This window comes from Perca fluviatilis, chromosome 21, assembly GCF_010015445.1.
Source record: "Perca fluviatilis chromosome 21, GENO_Pfluv_1.0, whole genome shotgun sequence".
Classification (NCBI taxonomy): domain Eukaryota; kingdom Metazoa; phylum Chordata; class Actinopteri; order Perciformes; family Percidae; genus Perca; species Perca fluviatilis.
Genome location: NC_053132.1, coordinates 9,127,964 through 9,147,818, shown reverse-complemented (window position 1 = coordinate 9,147,818; position 19,855 = coordinate 9,127,964). Strand labels below are relative to the sequence as shown.

Below are 19,855 nucleotides of genomic sequence, written 5' to 3'. Positions count from 1 at the left end.
CGACTAGTTAAAGGGATACGTTTTTTTTAACAGACCACAGTGTGCAGTCATAGCAAGGGGCACAATTTTGAACATTTGAACACAATCCGATGTAGTAATGTGAGTTTAATTTGACAGAACATTTTGTGGTGCTTTGTTGAGTCTCCTCTGCTTTCTTCTATTTGTTATAAACATTTTTTGATGGCCAGCCTACGGGTTAGCACCACGCTCAGGTTCTCGAAAAAAAAAAAGTACTGTTTATGAATATGCATCAAGAAGGTACTGGAATGTATGAATATTCATTGTTGACTTATTCAGAGTTGCGCACGTTTGAACTGCAAACAACTGCCTTTCATATGCATGTAATTTCTCTTGATTTTCCTCATTATGTACCTTATGTGAACCATGTTTTATATACTTGAATTTTTGTTGTCTAAAGGTAAAATACTTTCTACTTATCACTTTATCATTTTTTTTTTAAAGTTCTTCAACATACCTGAAAATAACATTTTGATCTGCCATGTCAGTTCACAGTTTATTTGGTACACCTAATAACTAATGTGGTATTACACAGCAGTCCTGTATAAATCCTACCTTCATGAAGGTTATAATGTTTAAATTGTTTTTACAGAGGTGTTGATTCAACTTTATGGTGATTTTGGAAGCTGTAGTTTGTGGTGCTGTTGAACTATATTGCATCATACTGAAAAGCGTTTTTTAATACTTTGTTCAGCCCATTTATGTCAATGAGTGTAGCCAAAATATCAGAACAGCAGCAACAAGAGTTGTGTAGTTGATTTGGAACTGGAAACTAAGGATGTTTGGTTACACTTTACTTGAAGGTATCTACATAAGAGTGACATGACACTGTCATGAACGTGTCATAAACATGATAAACAAGTCATAAATGTTTATGACATAACACTTCTTTTAGTAAGTGTCATTCGGTTTTTGTCATGACAAGGGTTAGGTTAGGGTTAGGGTTCATGTGTCATGACTGTGTCATGACAGTGTCATGTGTTCATGACTGTGTCATGTGTTCATGACTGTGTCATGTCACTCTTATGTAGATACCTTCAAGTAAAGTGTTACCGGATGTTTTACCATGTTGTGTACCTCCATGATAAGATACAGTACTTCACGCTATAATAATAGTGTTAATACTACCTACAAAGAAATAATGTCATCAAATGAAGCGTATACTTCCAGAAGCCTCAGTAGAATGAATGTGAAAAGCTTGTAAATCATCTCTGGTCCTCTCACTCTATTTGACTTTCATTCCCTATTTTCTTCCCCATTCCTCCTCTTATCAGTCTACCTCCGGTGGATTTGTCGAGCCGCAATTGAAGAACAAAATATCAGCACTATAGATCATTTTGACAGTTTAATTCCAATGCCTGATTATCAGTCAATTTGATAATTATATTATCCAACCATCCAATTAATGTGTTCTATATTTACAATGATCATCAAGTAAGCTCTCCATTTTTGCGTCATTTATCAAGGGTGAGATATTAGAACCGCAAGGGACCTTGACAGTTTGTATGTGAGGCTTCTTGATTGAGATATAAATCGGTGTGTGTGTGTGTGTGTGTGCGTGGCTGTGTGTGTGTCGCCATGTTCAGTATGTGCATCACCCTGTGGAGAGGTTCTCGACGGTCTTCCTCAATCCATTCCTTCACACTTCAGCAGAGCGTGTATAAGAAACACAGAAAGAGCGAAAGACAGAGCGAAACGGAGTGGAGGCGAACGAATGATGAAAGGATTTCATGCCTCCTCCTCGGCTTTACTCCTCTCCTGTCTGCTCTGTCTAGCTTGGAGGAAAGTGGTGCCCTGTGCCAGTGAGTTACTGACACACAAATACACAGTGCAGGAGATGCAGGAGCAATCCTTCCTGACTTGATGCCTCTGCTTCCACTTCCCTGTTAGCCAGACATCTCTGACACTCCCAGAGCAAGTCAAGAACGCAGGCAACAGGGCCTCACATGAGATTAGCTACTTCAAAAAGGGACACGTTCAGAAAGGGTTTTCCATCTGGAGTGTGGCAGCTTGGTGTTTACATGCGAGTGATAATCAAATAAAGCAGAGTTTGCTTTGTCTTCGGTGAGATCCTAGCATCTGACCATCTACAATCTGTTACAGTCCGATGTAAGCATCAACAGCAGTTGCCTCTTTGTTCAAGTTTCCCATTCAAATGTTGTTTTTTTTGTAAGATAAGTTTACAAGAAAATGCATTTGCTTTGCTCTGTCTTTTATCCTTAATGCTCACACCGTTTTCCTGTCATTCTGTAGTCTGTGTTTTTCTGTGCACATTTGTGCCTCCGGGTTCACGGATGTATGTGGGATTTAAGAGTAGGTGTTCTTTATTTGGATGCGTTTGAGGTATTTAAGATGTCTCATAAATTTTTTTTTTAAAAATCCTAAAAATTCCTAACTCTTCTTTATTCTTTATAGATGACGTGCCTCCCTACTTCAAGACCGAGCCGGTGCGTAGCCAGCTCCATCTGGAACGCAACAGGCTGGTGCTGACCTGTATGGCTGAGGGAAGCTGGCCACTGGAGTTCAAATGGATCCACAACAGCACAGAGCTGACCCGCTTCTCTCTGGAGTACAGGTCAGGACAAACTGAATAACTTTGTTGAAGAGAGAGAACAAGTGTGAGAGTATCTATGTTATCTATATTATTATTTTCTGAATGACCTGATTTTCTGTTTTCTTTTACATGAAGAAAGAAAGAGAGATGTATTACTGACCGGTTGAATGATGGATACGATTGGTCCGATAAATGGGATGGACATTTTAATTTGGTCAGAATGCTGTCATATTTGCAACAGTTTACTGTCATACAAATGCAAAACATAGTATACATTTTTTTATCAAAATGTTGTTAATACTAGTATGTCCCTTTTTTACATTTTAGACTAAACTCAAATTCTAGCCATACCACAATATACAGGTAGCAGTTACCGCATTCTGGCTTCATTATGGTTGGAATGTACTGAGGAAATGATTACAGCAACCAATACGTTTTTTATGTACATGTGGCATGGTTTAGATTTGAACTTGACTTAAGACAAATCCTTTGAGGTAAAGTTAACTGGGTGAGGTGGCCACAGCTAACCTTAGCTAAAGCAAAAATCTTCCCACATTTTCCTACAGTACCTGTTTTCCCATACTAATTAGTTTTAATATTATCTCACATTATTAATTCCGTACCACAGAAATAAAGTGGTAGGTAAATCAAATTCTGATGAAGTAAAAACTTAAGACATTTTAGCCTAGGTGATTTAGTGTCATTAAGCATAATTAAATCATGTATTTAAACATCAAATTATAATTAATTATACTTGTTTTAGTTCAAATGGAAAAGAAAGATGAAACAACACATGTTGTTTGTAGTTGTGTGTTCCATTGAGATTGTCTAAAGGCAGAGTACCTGCATTTTTTAGGTCTTGTGTGTTTTGTTTTTTAAGAATATTCTGCCTAAAAAGATGTCAAATGAAGGTAAAATGAATGCTCAGTTCTAGAACCCTTTCGGTCCCTGCAGGGCAGTATAGTATTTTGCACGTCATTTTTTTTTTTTCTTTTTTCAACACAGCCAGTTATAGTTTCATCACGGAATAGCCTACTAAATAAAGAAATAGCTATTGCTGTTTTGCTTTCTATCTTCCTCTGTTTTTGCTTCTGCCTCTCTCCTTTCCCCCCGTGGCTCTGTGACCTCCATTACTCTCTCTAGTGAGGCAGCGAAAGGCGTGAACGAGAGGTAGGGCAGGAGATAAACCGTCTTAAATGGTAACTTTAAGATCTGGAATGTGGCGAACGTTGCTCTTATCTCAGGGAGCAGTGTGTCTGCACCGAGTGTTTGTGTGTGTGTGTGTGTGCTTGTGTGTGTGTGTGCTTGTGTGCAGTCATCAGTGTAAATGAGGCACTAGAGGATTGAAAGAAAGCTTGTGGACACACACTTTGCTGATCTTAGCTGAACTGTTGTGTTCACATGTGAAAATAACATGATGGTGGACGTACAAGCAGCATCAGCCCTATTGATCGAGTTGGGCCTTTCTCCTGACAATCGTTGGAGACAGATAAGACCAGAGCGGAAAAAGCGGGATAGCAAGGGCAAAAGTGACACACAGATGCTAGAACAATTAATCAGAATGGACTGTTCTTGAGAATTACGCTGTCTGTTGGAGCCTTAAGGCCCCCTTGACTGTTTTATTGGGGAAGTGATGGAGCGATAGAATGAGTGATTAAACAAGCAGTCAGGCACAAAGCATTTTGCATGTGTGTGTGAGTGTGTGTATACTGTATAAAAGCATGATTTAAGACCAGGTAAAATGGACACTTCAGATTTGCAGAAAATGTGTAATGTTCTCAAAAAACAGTTGTCGCACTAACAAATAAGGAAACCACAATTTCCCTTAAAGCGAATCAAACAATCTGTCTAAGCTTAAAGTGCTCATATTATGCTCATTTTCAGGTTGATAAATGTATTTAGAGGTTGTACCAGAATGGGTTTACATGGTTTCATTTTCAAAAAACACTATATTTTTCTGTACTGCACATTGCTGCAGCTCCTCTTTTCACCCTGTGTGTTGAGCTCTCCGTTATAATGTGTGTTACAAAGTGACGCACTTTTGTCACAGAAGTAAAGGCTGGACTACAATAGAGCTGTTTGGAGCAGTTGGTGAACAGTGTTTTCTGTGGAAGATGGTAAGTCCCTTTGGGGTGGACTTTGGGCTTTTTCACTTTTTAAACCTATAACATGCACAAAAATATATATAACACAATAAAGGAAAGGGGAAAAGCCAAAAAGCGTAATATGAGCACTTTAACTGACATCCCATTGGTTTACAGTTCAGAACTATAGTTCACGGTGCTATGTACCACCTCAACATCCTGTTTCAATAAGGGATAGATGCGTAGACTGTATAAGTGAAGCCAAAACATCTTGATTGCCCCCAGGTGGCTGGCTGCAATATAGGTCATAAATCACGCCCCTTCTATGTTAGCAGATGGGACAAATAAATGTTTCCAAAAGATGGGTTTCTGTCATTTTAGGTCGTTCTTATCACACTGATGTTTGTTCAAGTGTCAAGTTATTCGAGCTATTACAGCTGTGATTGACTCATGATTGGTTGTGCGGGTGTATGGGCGGGACTTTCATACCGCTGGTTCACCGCCCGATCACTACTGCGCAGACTCTGGCTCCAAAATTACAAGATGCCAGGGCCCATATCTGGGATTATTTGGCTTCACTTTTGTACATTGGGAGGAAGTATAGATGCATCGTCCATCTTTATATACAGTCTGTGGTTTCAATAGGAAACTTAATGAACATAGAGTGTATCCATTCATTTCCTTGTATGTTTCGACAGCTTTTCGCATGTGAAAGAGTAGTGTGTGTGTGTGTGTGTGTGTGTGTGTGTGTGTGTGTGTGTGTGTGTGTGTGTTGTTTGTGTGTAGGTATGCAGTGTAGTTGACCTTTCTCTGTGCCAGGAGAGTATTTGAGCAAAGCAGACCCCCCATATTAATGAGGTTATGGTAGAGGTCCCCAATGCTGAGTGCTGGTTTAAATATTGACACCATGTGACTTGACCTTGTGTCCTCTGGCAACCGATCAATACTGCCAGGTGTGTGTGTGTGTGTGTGTGTGTGTGTGTGTGTGTGTGTGTGTGTGTGTGTGTGTGTGTGTGCGCTGTAGGTGGGAGCGTGTGGAAGAGAGAGAGAGTGCTGGAAGAGGTGGCACAGTTTTAGTGGTCTTCTGTGGGGAGGGCCACACTTGGGACAGAACAAGGCAAGGCAAGGCAGCTTTATTTGTATAGCACATTTCAGCAACAGGGCAATTCAAAGTGCTTTACATAAAACATTAAAGAGCAGTTAGAAAACAATTTAAAACAATTTTAAAACATTAATAAACAAATTAAAACAAGAATAAAATTGATAGTGCAGTATAAGAATAAAAGTTACAGTGCAGTATAAGAAATTAAAGTTAATAAAATAGATTATTTAAGGAAAAGCAACATCAAAAAGATAGGTCTTTAGCTTAGATTTAAAAGAACTGAGAGTTGCAGCGGACCTGCAGGTTTCTGGGAGTTTGTTCCAGATATGTGGAGCATAAAAACTGAACGCTGCTTCCCCCTGTTTAGTTCTGACTCTGGGGACAACAAGTAGACCTGTCCCAGACGACTTGAGAGGTCTGGGTGGGTCATAGTGTAGTAGCAGATCAGAAATGTATTTTGGCCCTAAACCGTTTAGTGATTTATAAACCAGTAAAAGTATTTTGAAATCAATTATTTGAGGCACTGGAAGCCAGTGTAAAGACTTCAGTACTGGAGTGATGTGATCCACTTTCCTGGTTTTAGTGAGGACTCGGGCAGCAGCGTTCTGAATCAGCTGCAGCTGTCTGATTGATTTTTTAGGGAGACCTGTAAAGACACCGTTACAGTAGTCAAGTCTACTGAAGATAAAAGCATGGACAAGTTTTTCCAGATCTTGCTGAGACATAAGTCCTCTAACCCTTGATATATTTTTAAGGTGATAATATGCTGATTTTTTAATTATGTTAATGTGGCTGTTAAAATTTAGGTCTGAGTCCATGACTACACCAAGATTTCTGGCTTTGTCTGTTGTTTTTAACATTGTCGTTTGAAGCTGAGCGCTGACTTTCAATCGTTCCTCTTTTGCTCCAAAAACAACCACCTCCGTTTTTTTCAGAACAGGCTCAGCATTGACTGCTGTGACATAACAACATCCCCTACATAGTATCCGAATGCCAACCAGCCACACACACATGTATTCATTCACAGCATTTGGCCAGCACCCTGCTTTCTTTGTTCCCAAATAATAATTTCAAAGAAATTAAATTCAACTTAATTAAGATTGAAGATTGTATCCAATACAGTTAAGGATTTTTTTTAACCCATCAGTCAGTGAATTATCCCACACACAATGCTTCAGTGGATCAATTAGTCTATAAATACAGTGCATAGCACCACAACTTCCTATCACACCAAAACCTCAGGGGCGTTTACCTGGCATGTCTTTATGCCGCCAATTTAACCTAGAAACTTAATTAAGTGAGGTAATTATTAATCGAACCTCAAGAGTCTTTTTGTTTGTCTATTGTTTCTTGGCTGGATTGGTGTAGTGTGGCCTCTGTTTCCTGTAGGGAATAATAAACCTCTCTCCAATTTTCTTATTGTAATGAGATCGGACAGACTGCAAAAAAAAAAAAAAAAAGGGTCTTAAAGGACCTAGCAAACACATAATCTACAGTCTACAGTCTAATCAACAGTCCGTCACAGGAGAAAATGAAATTGCATGAGCGAGAAGACATGACAGTTTCAGCATCACAAGTTCACAATGATTGACTTTTTATCTCTATGTACTTACTGTCTCTTGTTGTTGTCAGTTTTTGAGGATTGAAATAATTTTTTTTTTTTCCTACAATACAATCACAACTAGTAGAGTGCTATGCTTTTTCACAATCAAAATAGGGAAAAGAAACCTAGAAAATGAGATTAACATTTTGACAGCTAGCATAATGGAGTGTCACTTCGATCACTCCGGTAATGACCAGTCTGCAACATTTGACAATGGGTTCAGAAATAAGCCACTAGTACATTTAGTATAAAAACATGTTTTTCAAGCGATAGATATATACATTACGTTGCAATTGTGTATTTTCTGAAAATCCCCACTCTATCTTCCCGCCCCTCTTCACACTCTTGGTCTCCCTTTCATCCTTCCTTTTTGTTCATCCTGTCTGCCTCAGTTCTTTTTCTAACAGATATAATTTCATGGTGGCTCTGAACAAATTAACACAAGTTCAATACAATATTATTCCATGTCTGAGGAAAGAGATGACGAGCTCAGCTTGCTAACTAGATGGAGATGAAGGAAAGCAGGGGGGCAAGGTAGCTGTCGATGACAACAAGTTTAATGTGCGTGTGTGCAAAATCATATCTGCCTTTGGGCTCCACACAACAAATTTTTTTTTAATGATTTGATACACATGATTGAGTTTTAAACCATTTCATTTAATTAATACATGTTCCAAACAGGATTGTGTATTGTTCCGATTTTTTTTCTGAGTGTTTGCTGGTTTCAACTCTTAAAGATGTTTTTATATAATCTCAGGAAGAATTAAAACCACCTTTATTTTCAGAAGATGTTGATTGCCATAAACAGCAATTTGTTTCAAAACAGTCCCCAAAGAGCAGAGCTTCAGAACGACTCAAATTGGATATGTCATCCTTTTCGCATTCTCCATTATGACTTAAACACACAGCCAAAACAGTTTACTGTTTAGGGAGTTGCAATCAGTTGGATGTCCCTTGTGAATGTGTTTAGAGGGTTAAGGTGCATGTGTGGAAAATGAAATGGAACGAGAAACCAAGCATCGAATAAGACCTTAAGATTCAAATTCACCCTTTCACTCACTTCCATTTCCCTTCTTGCATTCTCCCTGTACAGTATGTTGTTTTCTTGAGTTTGGCACCATTCAGCACGTCTCACAAATCAATGCATTGCTCTTCCTGCTGCTGCTGTTGCTCACCTTCACACTCAAAGTCAAGTTCAATTCAAATGAATTCATTTTGTTGGTTTGTGAGACTGTTTTTCTACTTAATCTATATGCATTTCCAAACCCATCTGCTCTAATTTCCGTTCTTCAATGTGCACTCTGTTATGAGACTGTGAAGAGCCCTTACATCAAATGAAAGTAATAAATGCAAATTAAGTAATAATTAAATAATAAAACAAGTAGAGCCACTTCACTGGATTTCTTGAAAAAGAAAAAAAATGTACCATGATTTTCCAGGACAAATGTATAGGTAGAATGTGAGAATGTATAGGTAGAATGTGAGATAACAGACTTTTCAATACATAAGCAAAACAGAAATTAATCATGTATTGTTTAACTGAGAGGTTCAACGGGATCAGTGATATTCTTGCTAAGGAGAAAGAGCATCGGTTACATCCAACTACAGGCAGAAAAACTTTCCCGCACTTGGGTCTGTACTTGATTCACATCATGTCCGTGACTGGCAGGGCTTGGACAGAGCCAACCAGGCAGCGTCTCTCTCTGGATGACCTTAATGGATTTCCCTCTGTAACTAAAAACATCTATTTTCTGTCTTCCTGGCATTCTCCTCCACAATCCCCAGATACAATAGATTTTTTTTTTTTTTTTACGTTTCTCTCTACCCCCTTGCAATCGCTCACTCCTTGTTTTACTGCGGAGGAGTCGAGTTAGTGAGTCTGAAAGTGCAAGTGTTCCAGCGAGAGACAAAAACAGACATTTGTTTTATTATGCTCATTTACTGTGTTGTATATGAGTGTGTGTGCTTGTGTGTGTCTCATTGAGTTTCAGTGGCATTGCACTGTTGGCAAGGTACGGCTGCTTTTTCTAATTTGTGATCCACAGCCAGCGTTACCAAACATTTCTGTATAGCCTGACACATGGACATCTAATTAAATTAACAACTAGACACAGTGTCCAGCCGTTAAGTACTTTTCTCTGATTCCACGAATACTCAAGGACGTACCATTCACCAGCATGTATTATGTGTTGTTAATGTGTAGTTATGTGTACTTGATCTGTTAGGATAATCATACTTATACGACTGTGTTGATACGGTATGGTATGATTTTGCATAATGCTGCGTCTACAGTTTGAAATGGTGTGAGAAACATACTGGTGAGGTTCCCAAACGTTTAGTGTTGACCTACATTCAAAGCGGGCTGGCAGGGCTGATGGTGTCTGCAGGCTTCTCTCTGATTTATACAGACCCACGCAAGAAAATGTGCTGCTGGTATTGTATCGCACAGGGATTGCGATAAACCACGTGTCACAGAATGGACGGAGAAGTGCTGCAATGAAAAAAAACAAAGTCTTTACATGTATTAGAGTTTGTGGGTAGATCATTTAGGATTTGGGAATTCTTAGAATGGATTCAGAAATTAAGTAATTCACACCCAAATCAGTTCCGTTCATTATTAACCAACTAGTCACCCACTCACCAACCAAAGCGGCTGCTTAAATGTCTCATTTCAAACATCAAACTACATTTGCTGCTGCAAATGGAAGTGTTTGATACGGGTGCAGATGTGATACCACAACCATACTTTTTCAGTACCTTTATGAAACCCTTTTTTTAATTGACAAAATATACCAAACGTTCAATGCATCAGTGTTAAATTGTACAAGCAGCCGTACAAGGACTTTGCCTAAATGAGCTGTCTAATATTAGCAAAGTTAGCAAAAACTTCCTGATTTAGATCAGATAATATGTGATCAAACATGAATCAAACATGGATTCAAACATGAATCCATCTGTACCAAAGTCAAAGCATTGTGGTTCAATACCCAGCACGGCCAGTAAGTGGGTGCGACCAACTGCACAACCCACTACCACAGCCTTCATCCAAGCAGATGCATGGAGTTTTACTCATCACATTGTCGTCATGACTCACGTGTGCCTATGCTTCAGTCAACTAGTATAATGTCATGTGTCACATGCAAGACCAAACCAATGTTGGCCATCATATATGCCTCACTGCTTTAAGGATTGTATATTGCATTGTCTGTGCAGCTCAAGGGAAATAAGCTTTTATATGGATCATATTCTACAGGGAACAGAATGGTAAAGCTGACAAATAAATGTACATGTGACAAAATACAGTCGACAATAGTTTGTGTAAATTGTCTCCACCAGACAGTTATCCATCTGTTTTAGAAAAGATAGAACATACGGAGGCTGTCCCCCTGGGCCTGTAGACAAATTACCCACTATTGATTTCCTGTAGCTTAAGCCAGAAGTCCCTATTACCTGTCATGTGTTGTATGTGATGGAATCTTGTTCTCAAGATCGGAATGAAGACTCTCATCCTATAGAATTTAGAAGATGATCTCAATACATAATTCTATACACTTTTCAAAGGACATCTTCTCAAAAAAATGATAGAACATTATTGATTTGCTGACACCTGCTTTCAGACAAATCACCTATAGCGCTGTGAAGACCTAGAAATGTGTATGTTCGATTGTGCGTCAATGTGTTCGTCACATTAGTAGGTAGCATTTTACTTGGCTCGTTGCTTTCTGTGAGGGATATTTTAATTCACGATATGCACAGCACAAGCATATAATCAGAATATTGGCACACATCAATCCATCATGATCCCCAAAATAAATGTTATGAAGCTGATAAAAGTGATAATTTGCCACGGTAATGAATGTATGAGGTGTTGAAGCCTTACAAGTATGCCACAATGTCATTTTGTGAACTCATTAACGAAAGTAAAGTGACATCAAAGTGTTGTAAGAGGGTGATGACCTTATCATAAACTCCAAACAACACAATTAAGACTAAAAAACATCATTACAAGTGAGCCGTGACGCACTGTGCTGTGTCTGATTTTATTGTGAGTTGTAAAATAATTGTTGCATGATGTGGTCTATTGCAAAAGACACCCTTTTGGATCAGGTTTCAAAGAAATGACATAAACCCTAATGACAGGGAACGTTTTTTGAATTGTAGCAAATGCATCGTTGCTAGGGACAAAAGATGTGTGTCATTACCATCTCATCCAAGATTTATGATGCTTGATGATGTACAGTGATTTACTGTCATGCAGTTAGGGGTATAATTACAATGTGTTTGTGTGTATGATGGTTTATAATCTAACTGTATAAGTAGCAATTTTAGTAAAATGTTATGGGAGCTAACCTTGGTCACAGGTATGCTGTTATTATAGCAACACTCACTATAAAGTGCACTGCAGCCGCCTTCAATCAAGGATTATAGTTTTGCCAATCATCCCCTACCATCTCTGCCTCCCTCCTTCTCCAACCCACTTGATACCCAGTCCTCCCTCTTTCTCATGTCCCTCTATCCGTCTCCCTGCCACTCCTCCATCTAATCATTTCTCCTGAGTGGGGCTAATTAAAGGGGATCTGACGGAGTGCGCTGACCACAGGAACATCAATCAATCTCTGTCCAACACAGCGAGCCCCCGGCTGACTCCCCCAACCTGCTGCCAACACGCACAGCTCCGCAAAGGTTAATTGTATTCATTATATAAGGGACAGAGCGAGCGAGAGAGTACTGTCTAAAGTCACCCTGAAGGTTCTGGCTCTGGGGTGAATTCTCAGTAGGCCTCAGCGAGGTTAAACCTGAAGCACCGACACCACCTGTCAGCTATCTCTCTCTTAATGTCTGCTGCTTCTCCACCCAAACTCTGATGTGACTAATATTTTTCTTTTTTGCCACTTCTCCTGCACACTATTTCATCATCTATTCACCTCATCTTCCTTCCATCAATGCATAACACATATACATAATTGTATTAATTTAGAGCCTTCTGATTAGTTGATTAAGCCTTAACAGACTTTGTGCAAAAACTCATTTACTTCTTCGGGTTAAACTGATGCAGCTGCTAATGAGATTTGATACCACTTCACTTTTTTTTGTTATAGATATTAACAGCCTTCGAACACACCCAACCATTTGTTATTCCAGCACATCTTCCATTTGGTAGCAGCCTATTACACAGCACAAAGGCAGCTTTCTAGACATTTTCAAGCTATCAAAATATCACACTAGAACCTTTGTACTTTTGCTAATAATCTAGCATGAATTGCCAATTTCTTTACACTGTATTCATTGACCCTGATATCATGTCACTGGCAGAATATTTCAGTTTGGGAAAGGGGATTGTCTTGTTTTGTTTCCCTAAACAATTAGTAGTGAGTGACATATCCATTTTTCGTCAACACAGAAGCTGTTGTCCCCAGAAGCTGTGGTCCCCAGAAGCAGTTATCTTCCCATTTTTCACAACAAGTATAAGAAATATACAGATTTGAGAGTTCTTGTTCTTGTTATTTTTTTTTTTTTGCCGCTATTTTTAATGGATGTTGCTAGGTAGCTAGCTTACAGTATAGAATGATGACATCTACATTTATGTACAAAGGTCTGATTGGTCAATTGTGTCTTCAACTGGGAATAATAGGCATCTGTGAGCACAACACCAGACGTTTTTAAATTTGTAAAGCAAACCAACAGGTGGCTGCTATGAATAGGTCAGTGTCAGTGGTCTTGCATGTTTGAGTGTGGCCAAAAATTAGGTTGTCTGTTAAAATATTTAGGTTTTGTATTAGGTTTCATTCAGTAAACGTATTTGTTTGGTTAGCTGCACAGCCTCTTAGAAAGTATGATTGAATTTTGTTTCTTTTCTCTTAAGCCTCTAGCAGTCTATGAAAACCTTTGCCTTAATTCTTTCAGAATCTGTTCGTATATATTTAGTCTAGTACTCTTTCTTTTGGCAACATCATACACAAATTGTAGTGCTCATTTTAGAGGAACAGTTCTTATCATGGCTCCTATAATGTGACTCCCTAGTTCTTTATGTGGTGAAAGTATCCAAACTTTCCTGCAAACTTGTTGTTGAAAGCACAAACTTTGCTTGTTGAAAGCACTTCTGAACTTTTGAATTGCTCTCTTTTATTACTTCTATTTCATTCACTTCCCAAACATTTGTTCATGCAAAAAAAAAAAAAACACTCTTTAAACAAAAGGTTAAATCACAAAAAACTTTTCAAACAAACTCGTGGTTACTATAGAAACAGGTACATCCAATATCAGAAGGTTACACTCCAACATCCTTTCTGGCAGTTCACTTAGCACTTTTGAGCACATAGCATGCAGGAATGTGACAGCAAAGATGGCAAGCACACTCCTAGTGATAAGTGTTTCCCCTCACACAAGAAGTGGTTTTTTTACAAGAATGTCTTGTGCTAGAATGACTCAAATCAAAGATGTACAACTTGCCGTAGGCTAATTTACAATCTTTAGATGTTTTTCTGCCATCTAACATTAGAGACTTTAACAGTTGGCCGCTCCATGTATCTCCCAGTGCACTGCCATTTATTAGTTATTGGAAGGCTTACCAGCCTTCCAATAACGTAAGATGATGCCTGGCATTCTGAGCAGTCGGGATGCTTGATCTCTGTAGTGAATGACTCAAAATTGACAAATGCATTCTGTATCCCAGTGCTGTTGGGGTTATCGCTCACAGATACGTATACCCTGCTGTATTGCGGATATCGAAAAGACACATGCACACAGTCAAACAAACATTGATTACTGATGATTATCTGCAGGAGTCTCTTCCTGAAGCCAACGGGCTGGTTGTTAGTTCACAGGTGATGCTGTCTAACTGCTAGACAAACACACGCACACACAGGACCATTAGGGGTGTTTTGAATGGCCCCTTGAAATCATCATAGCTTCCTCCTAGCTGCATCACACTCCCTGGTCTCACTGCAAGAGCTCCTCTGTGTCTTATGCATGTCTTTGTAGTCTCAATGCAATGAATCACACATACACTAAAGGCATTGATGTTGTTGCACTCTTGTCTGTTGTACGCATGAAAAATAATGGAAGAAACAACAGAGCTTGAGGGAGAAGTTCAAACCAATTACTGCATGAAGTGGTTAGATTGTAGCTTCAAAAGCATTTGACATAACTTGACTTACAATTTAGTATACGTATTTAACATATAAGTATATTTTAATTGTATGTAAGTGTTCTTTTAACAAGTGTTCTGTTTCCTGTATACGTGTAACATCGTCGTATTTTTACTGTGATTTAATGTTTGGCAACTTGAAAGATACGTTTTAATTATAGTTTTAGTGGAGGTAGGGCTGCTCGATTACTATGTTTTTGTGATTGTTAGGAGCCAAAATCGTAATCGCGAATACAATTTGGATTAATTGCACAGCCCTAAGTGGAGGGTTTGCAAAATAAATGAGACCCGACATTTTTAACATCATCACTTGCCTCTTGTTCTTTTGGCATCAGCTGTATCACCATATGTGGCTAAAGATACAACAGTTCTCCACAGAACAGCAGCTTTATAATTAAATATATGATATACTGCCTCCACATGGCAGGGAGGCAGTACTGCCACCACAGCTGGACACTGAATTCAAGGTCAGAGGGAGAGTGTCAACTGCTGGAGACATGAAGCTTAAACCTTTGTCCCAGGGGATTTTGTGCATTTGTGTGTTTGCATAGAGGAAAGTTTAATGCAAGTGTTTGTTGTCTGTGCCTGTGTGTGCGTGTGTGCGTGTGTGTGTGTGTGTGTGTGTGTGTGTGTGTGTGTGTGTGTGTGTGTGTGTCTCTTGGGGGAGAGCTTTGCTGTGGTTGCTGGGTTAGCCTCTCGAGCATCATTATCATTGAAATAAACAATAGCTAAGCTCTGGTGTCCTCTGTGCCCTTGTTCCTCTATTAGATGGTTGTGTGTGTGTGTGTGTGTGTGTGTGTGTGTGTGTGTGTGTGTGTGTGTGTGTGTGTGTGTGTGTGCGCATGTGTGCGCGTGCGCTCAGTTGCTGATGTGTGTTTGTGCCTTTTCAGCATGTTCATGCTTACAAATTTGCAAATATCCGAGTTTGCGCACTTACATAAGTACCCTTTTGATGATTTCTACTTCTGTCTTAATTAGTTTACCAGTTTATTGCAATTTAAGAGAACACTCATCCGTATCTTGTGTGCGTCTGTGCTTATTAAAGGTACCTAATCCCTTCATTGGACCGCTCCCATGCTGGCTTCTACCGCTGTATCGTGAGGAATCGGGTGGGAGCCCTTCTGCAGAGGCGCACAGAAGTACAGGTGGCCTGTAAGTATCCACATAGGATGTAGGTGAAACACAGTTCAATGGACCTAATGGATAGATAAAGGGATGGATGATAGATACAGATACAGTGTGTGTATGTGTGTGCGTGCGCGCTTGACTGCCAGTGTACACAGTATGCCCACACTCTGTTTGGTTGCCTTTGTATCAAGGACTGACTAGGGAGGGACAGATGCTGGCAGGGTGAAAGATCTACCTGCATATAATTTGGGGTGTTATCAACCCAGACAGCTGTTCCACTCAGCATTCTCTTTAGATTGATATTGTTGCCCTGTTTTTTTTTTTTTTTTTTTTTTTTTCTTTGCTCCATTTCAGTATGACCGTCGCTTATTTCATTCTCTCTCTTTTGTCAACAACATCTGTCGTTTCCTGGCGAAAATAGGGCTCAGATGCACAGTGTTTCTGTAAATTTCCAGCGCCTCTTTCAGGCCGCTCAGCTCCCTTGTCTTGTTAACGAGCTATTACAAACGCAGCGGTGTCTAGAGTGTTGTCACAACGAATTCCCCCCTCCACACCCCCATAGGCACAACCATCCTACGCCCATTATCCACAACCATCCTACGTCCATTATGCTGCCTTCCCAGGGTAAGCCAGGTTCATTGGCTCCCACTTGTTTCAGTGACATTTGAGTGGATGTGACACATCGCTGTACCTGACTGAACAATGCATCCAACCAGGCGTGTGAGAGAAAGAGATGGGAGGGAGACAGAGAGGGCCTAACAGTCCCGCTGGTCCACTTCTTTAGTATCGGGCAAATATGCTGTTGCTGTAGCCAACAGCTTCCTCTGCATCTCCTCTCTCGTCCAACAGTCTGACTCCTTGTTTCCATCGCTGTTTCTTTTTGTTGTTGCTTTCCTCTCTTTCTTTAGACTTTGTCTGTTGTCTTGCAACCACTGCTTTTATTTATTTCTGTCTTTATTCCCACCTCTTCTCGTTTCCATTATTCTCTTCTTCCCCCTCATCATTTGCTCATGAAGGGATGCGGACGGTGAGACAGAGTTAAAAGGAGAATTTAGGACACCTGCAGAATAAATGGATGACCCAGACAGGGGAGGGAGGGAGATAAAAGATAGACTGGGAAAGATTGGGAGATCTTTTTTGCAAGCTATTCCATTGAGGCAGCACAATTAGGACTGCACACAGAGACACACCTCGGAGAAAGGGAAACATGCCGAGGCATTAGAGTTTAGGAAAGGGGAGGAGGACATCACATCCCGAAACTGCAGATCAAAGTCAGGGGATTTGCTCACTTCCCAGATTTTCATTTAAGCTAAGCACCACAGCTCCACCGCATAGCCAGATTACCTTTTTTATTCTCTTTGAAAGAGAGCGAGAGACAGAGGAAAAAAAAGATTGCCATCGATGCACAACCACTCCAACATCCCCAGTTCAAAGCCCCATACCTTCATCCCTACATTTTCAAAGATATTATTTCTAAACTGTGTTAGAACTTAATTTAGTGTTTGATGTTATGTTCAAATGATTTAAGCAGAGCTTTCCTTATTGTTTCCCTTGAATTGAAGAGACAAATATATGATCCTTTCCCTGCCTCTTTTGGAGCTAAAAGAATAAAACAGTCTTATGGTATTCTGCTGTCACAAAACCAAAGTCTGCACTTTTTCTTTCAGACAGCTTTGGAAGAAGAAAAGACAAAGTCTGCTTGTTACTGCTGCCCTATAAAGGCTTACAGTCAGAATCAGACAATATGAGTGCATCATAGAATTGCACAGTTGAGATCGAAACACGATTGAAGTTGGGGCTGATTGATGTGAAATCCATTAAAAATTCCTAACCTGCCTATAGATCTCACTTACAAATAGGCAGAGCATGGGGCAGGAATATTAGCGCAGTATTTTTGTCAGCTTTTAAGATATAATGAGCCCGGGGAGGAATAAAACCGCTGTAACAAATGAAATGTATTAGGAGATAATAGAATAGCGGCAGCGCTGGTCATTTACTACGTTGAGTAATGCACACATTTAGAGCGTGATCAAGATTGATTGCCCTTAACGCATCCACACAGGAGGATATGGAATATGAATATGAGTCAATTTAGCGTCCCCTCAGTCATTACATCTTGGTTCCTTCTAGCCTTTTTTGATGCACTGTGGAAACCATGGCAACAACACTGCGCTGTCCATCAAAGTTGCTCAATGTAACATTTCACAACAGAAAGCAGATGGCAAAAGTTCCGTGGGTGCCAAAGTTAGATTCAAGAAAGAAGGGACATTACCTTACGTACCCTTTTCCTTTCTTAATCTCCTGTGTTTTCTGTTTCTGTGTGTACTGTTTGTTTGTTTTCCCATAGTTATGGGCAGTTTTGAGGAGGGTGAACGCACCCAGTCAGTCTCTCAGGGAGAGGGTGCCGTGATTCCGGCACCGCGCATTCGCAGCTTCCCCCAGCCACAAGTCACCTGGTTCAGAGATGGGCGCAAGATTCCACCCAGCAGTCGCATGTAAGTCCTTTTTTTTTTTTTTTTACTTGTTTTCTTTGTTCCTGTGGAGTCTTTTTTTGTGCTTCACTTTGTATTTGTGTTTGATTCTGTGAATGCTTCTTTGTGCCTTTTTATTCCTGGGGGTCTTTGAGTGCTTTAGTTTTAGAGCGTATCTTCCTACCTGTCTTTTGTCATTCATCGATTTTGTGCTAAAGGAGAGTTTGAATTTCTCCTGCAAAACAAGGGCCAAGACCAAAGCATTTTTGGCACTGTGATGAAATGAAATTGCCACTTTTCTCCTCATTTTAATTTTAAAAGAAAACTTAAACCAACCACTTTTATTTTGGCTTATCTATGTCTCTGTCTCTCTTCATTTTGGTCTCAAAATGGGAGTCTGTGTGTTTCTGAGGTCACCTATCAGTGACAGCGGGGGTGTTCGCACAGCACCATCAGGACTCGATGGGGCCAGTGAGCACTGGAGCTGCTGACAGCCTCAAATGGGATTGTTGTTTTGCTTTCCCATTCTATTCACTTAAAATAAAAGGGGGTAAATGGAGAGGCGGATTGGGAAAGAGGTGTGCTCTCTCTGATTTGCTCTCTGACTGAAGAATGGAGCAGTGGCCAATGTTGGTACTTTAGTTACATAGGTTTTCATCCTGTATGCTCTATTTTTAGAAGAAAAAAAAAAGAAAGAAAAATCTGTAATTTAAAAAAAGATTTATTTAGCATTGCACTCCTATAACGTTGTCGGACTTAGGTGGACATAGGATCGAAATTTGATGTAGCACAACCAGAAATGTCGTCCTTTTTTATTGCACATTCGCATTCTACTTTCTTGTCAAAACCTGGAGCCTACATTACCGACCATAGAGGGTCCATTTGAAGGTTCGGGTGTGTTATGCTAGTAGCGGCTAAGTAACCCAATTTTTCTCATGTATGCAGTCGGACTCCCAAGACCTGTAAACGACTTTGATGCATAAAATTGTTGGTTGTCTTTTAAGAATTGACTGAATTGTCTCCAAGAAAATCACAATTTAAAAAAATTAAATCCATATTGATATTATAGCTCCTGTTAGGCTACATATTGTATATCTCTAGTCAAGGTGATAGTGCTTTAGTTTCTCTTTCAATGATGGCTTTTTGATAGAGCATGTGTTCAGTTTTTTTTTTTTTACACACGTCTCTGTGTCCCTGTCTTCGTGTGGGAATACTTCTTGGGTGTGTACCTGCGCACGTGTGTGTTAAAAAGGCACTTATCCCCATCTCATCACATCTGCATTTCTTCGCAGCGGGAAGTGACCTTGCCCTCGGTTAGAGTGAATCTTTCTTATCAGGTCCTCATCATCAGTAATCATACCCTGACCTAGAATGACAATGAGACAAGCGCCCAGACTGACTGCGGATGGCCGTGGGTAGGTCCGTCGCTTCGATTTGGTTCTGTCTCGTTGTGGAAATCTGGATTACTTTCGAAAAGTTGTTAAGAAAAAGGTCAAACACCAGTGACAGGTGGAGCTCTGCGTGTGTATTAAGGTGGTATTTGAAGAGATTATTGTTATGAAAGTTTGACGAATGATCACACGTCATTTACAGTTGTGGTGAAAAAGACTTCATCAAAGAAACAGTTTTTTTTATTTCACATTTGTCTCATTCAGCTTCTTCTCCTCTCTCTCTTCTTCTGTCCTTTATTTTTCCTGTTGATGTCTCTCGCGCTCTCTTTCTCTCTCTCTCTCTCTCTCTCCCTCCCT

At 39.9% G+C, this 19,855-nt stretch overlaps 1 protein-coding gene across 6 annotated transcripts in view; it reads left to right on the top strand.

Moving 5' to 3' along the window:
- The window catches only part of sdk2b (sidekick cell adhesion molecule 2b), a 275,577-nt gene that overhangs the window by 193,899 nt on the left and 61,823 nt on the right, over nucleotides 1–19,855 (top strand). For all 6 annotated transcript variants that reach the window (XM_039787773.1, XM_039787770.1, XM_039787772.1 and 3 more), the window contains exons 2-4: nucleotides 2,434–2,593; nucleotides 15,554–15,660; nucleotides 17,984–18,131. In XM_039787773.1, the coding sequence (XP_039643707.1) occupies nucleotides 2,434–2,593; nucleotides 15,554–15,660; nucleotides 17,984–18,131 (415 nt within the window). The remainder of the gene's footprint in view (nucleotides 1–2,433; nucleotides 2,594–15,553; nucleotides 15,661–17,983; nucleotides 18,132–19,855) is intronic.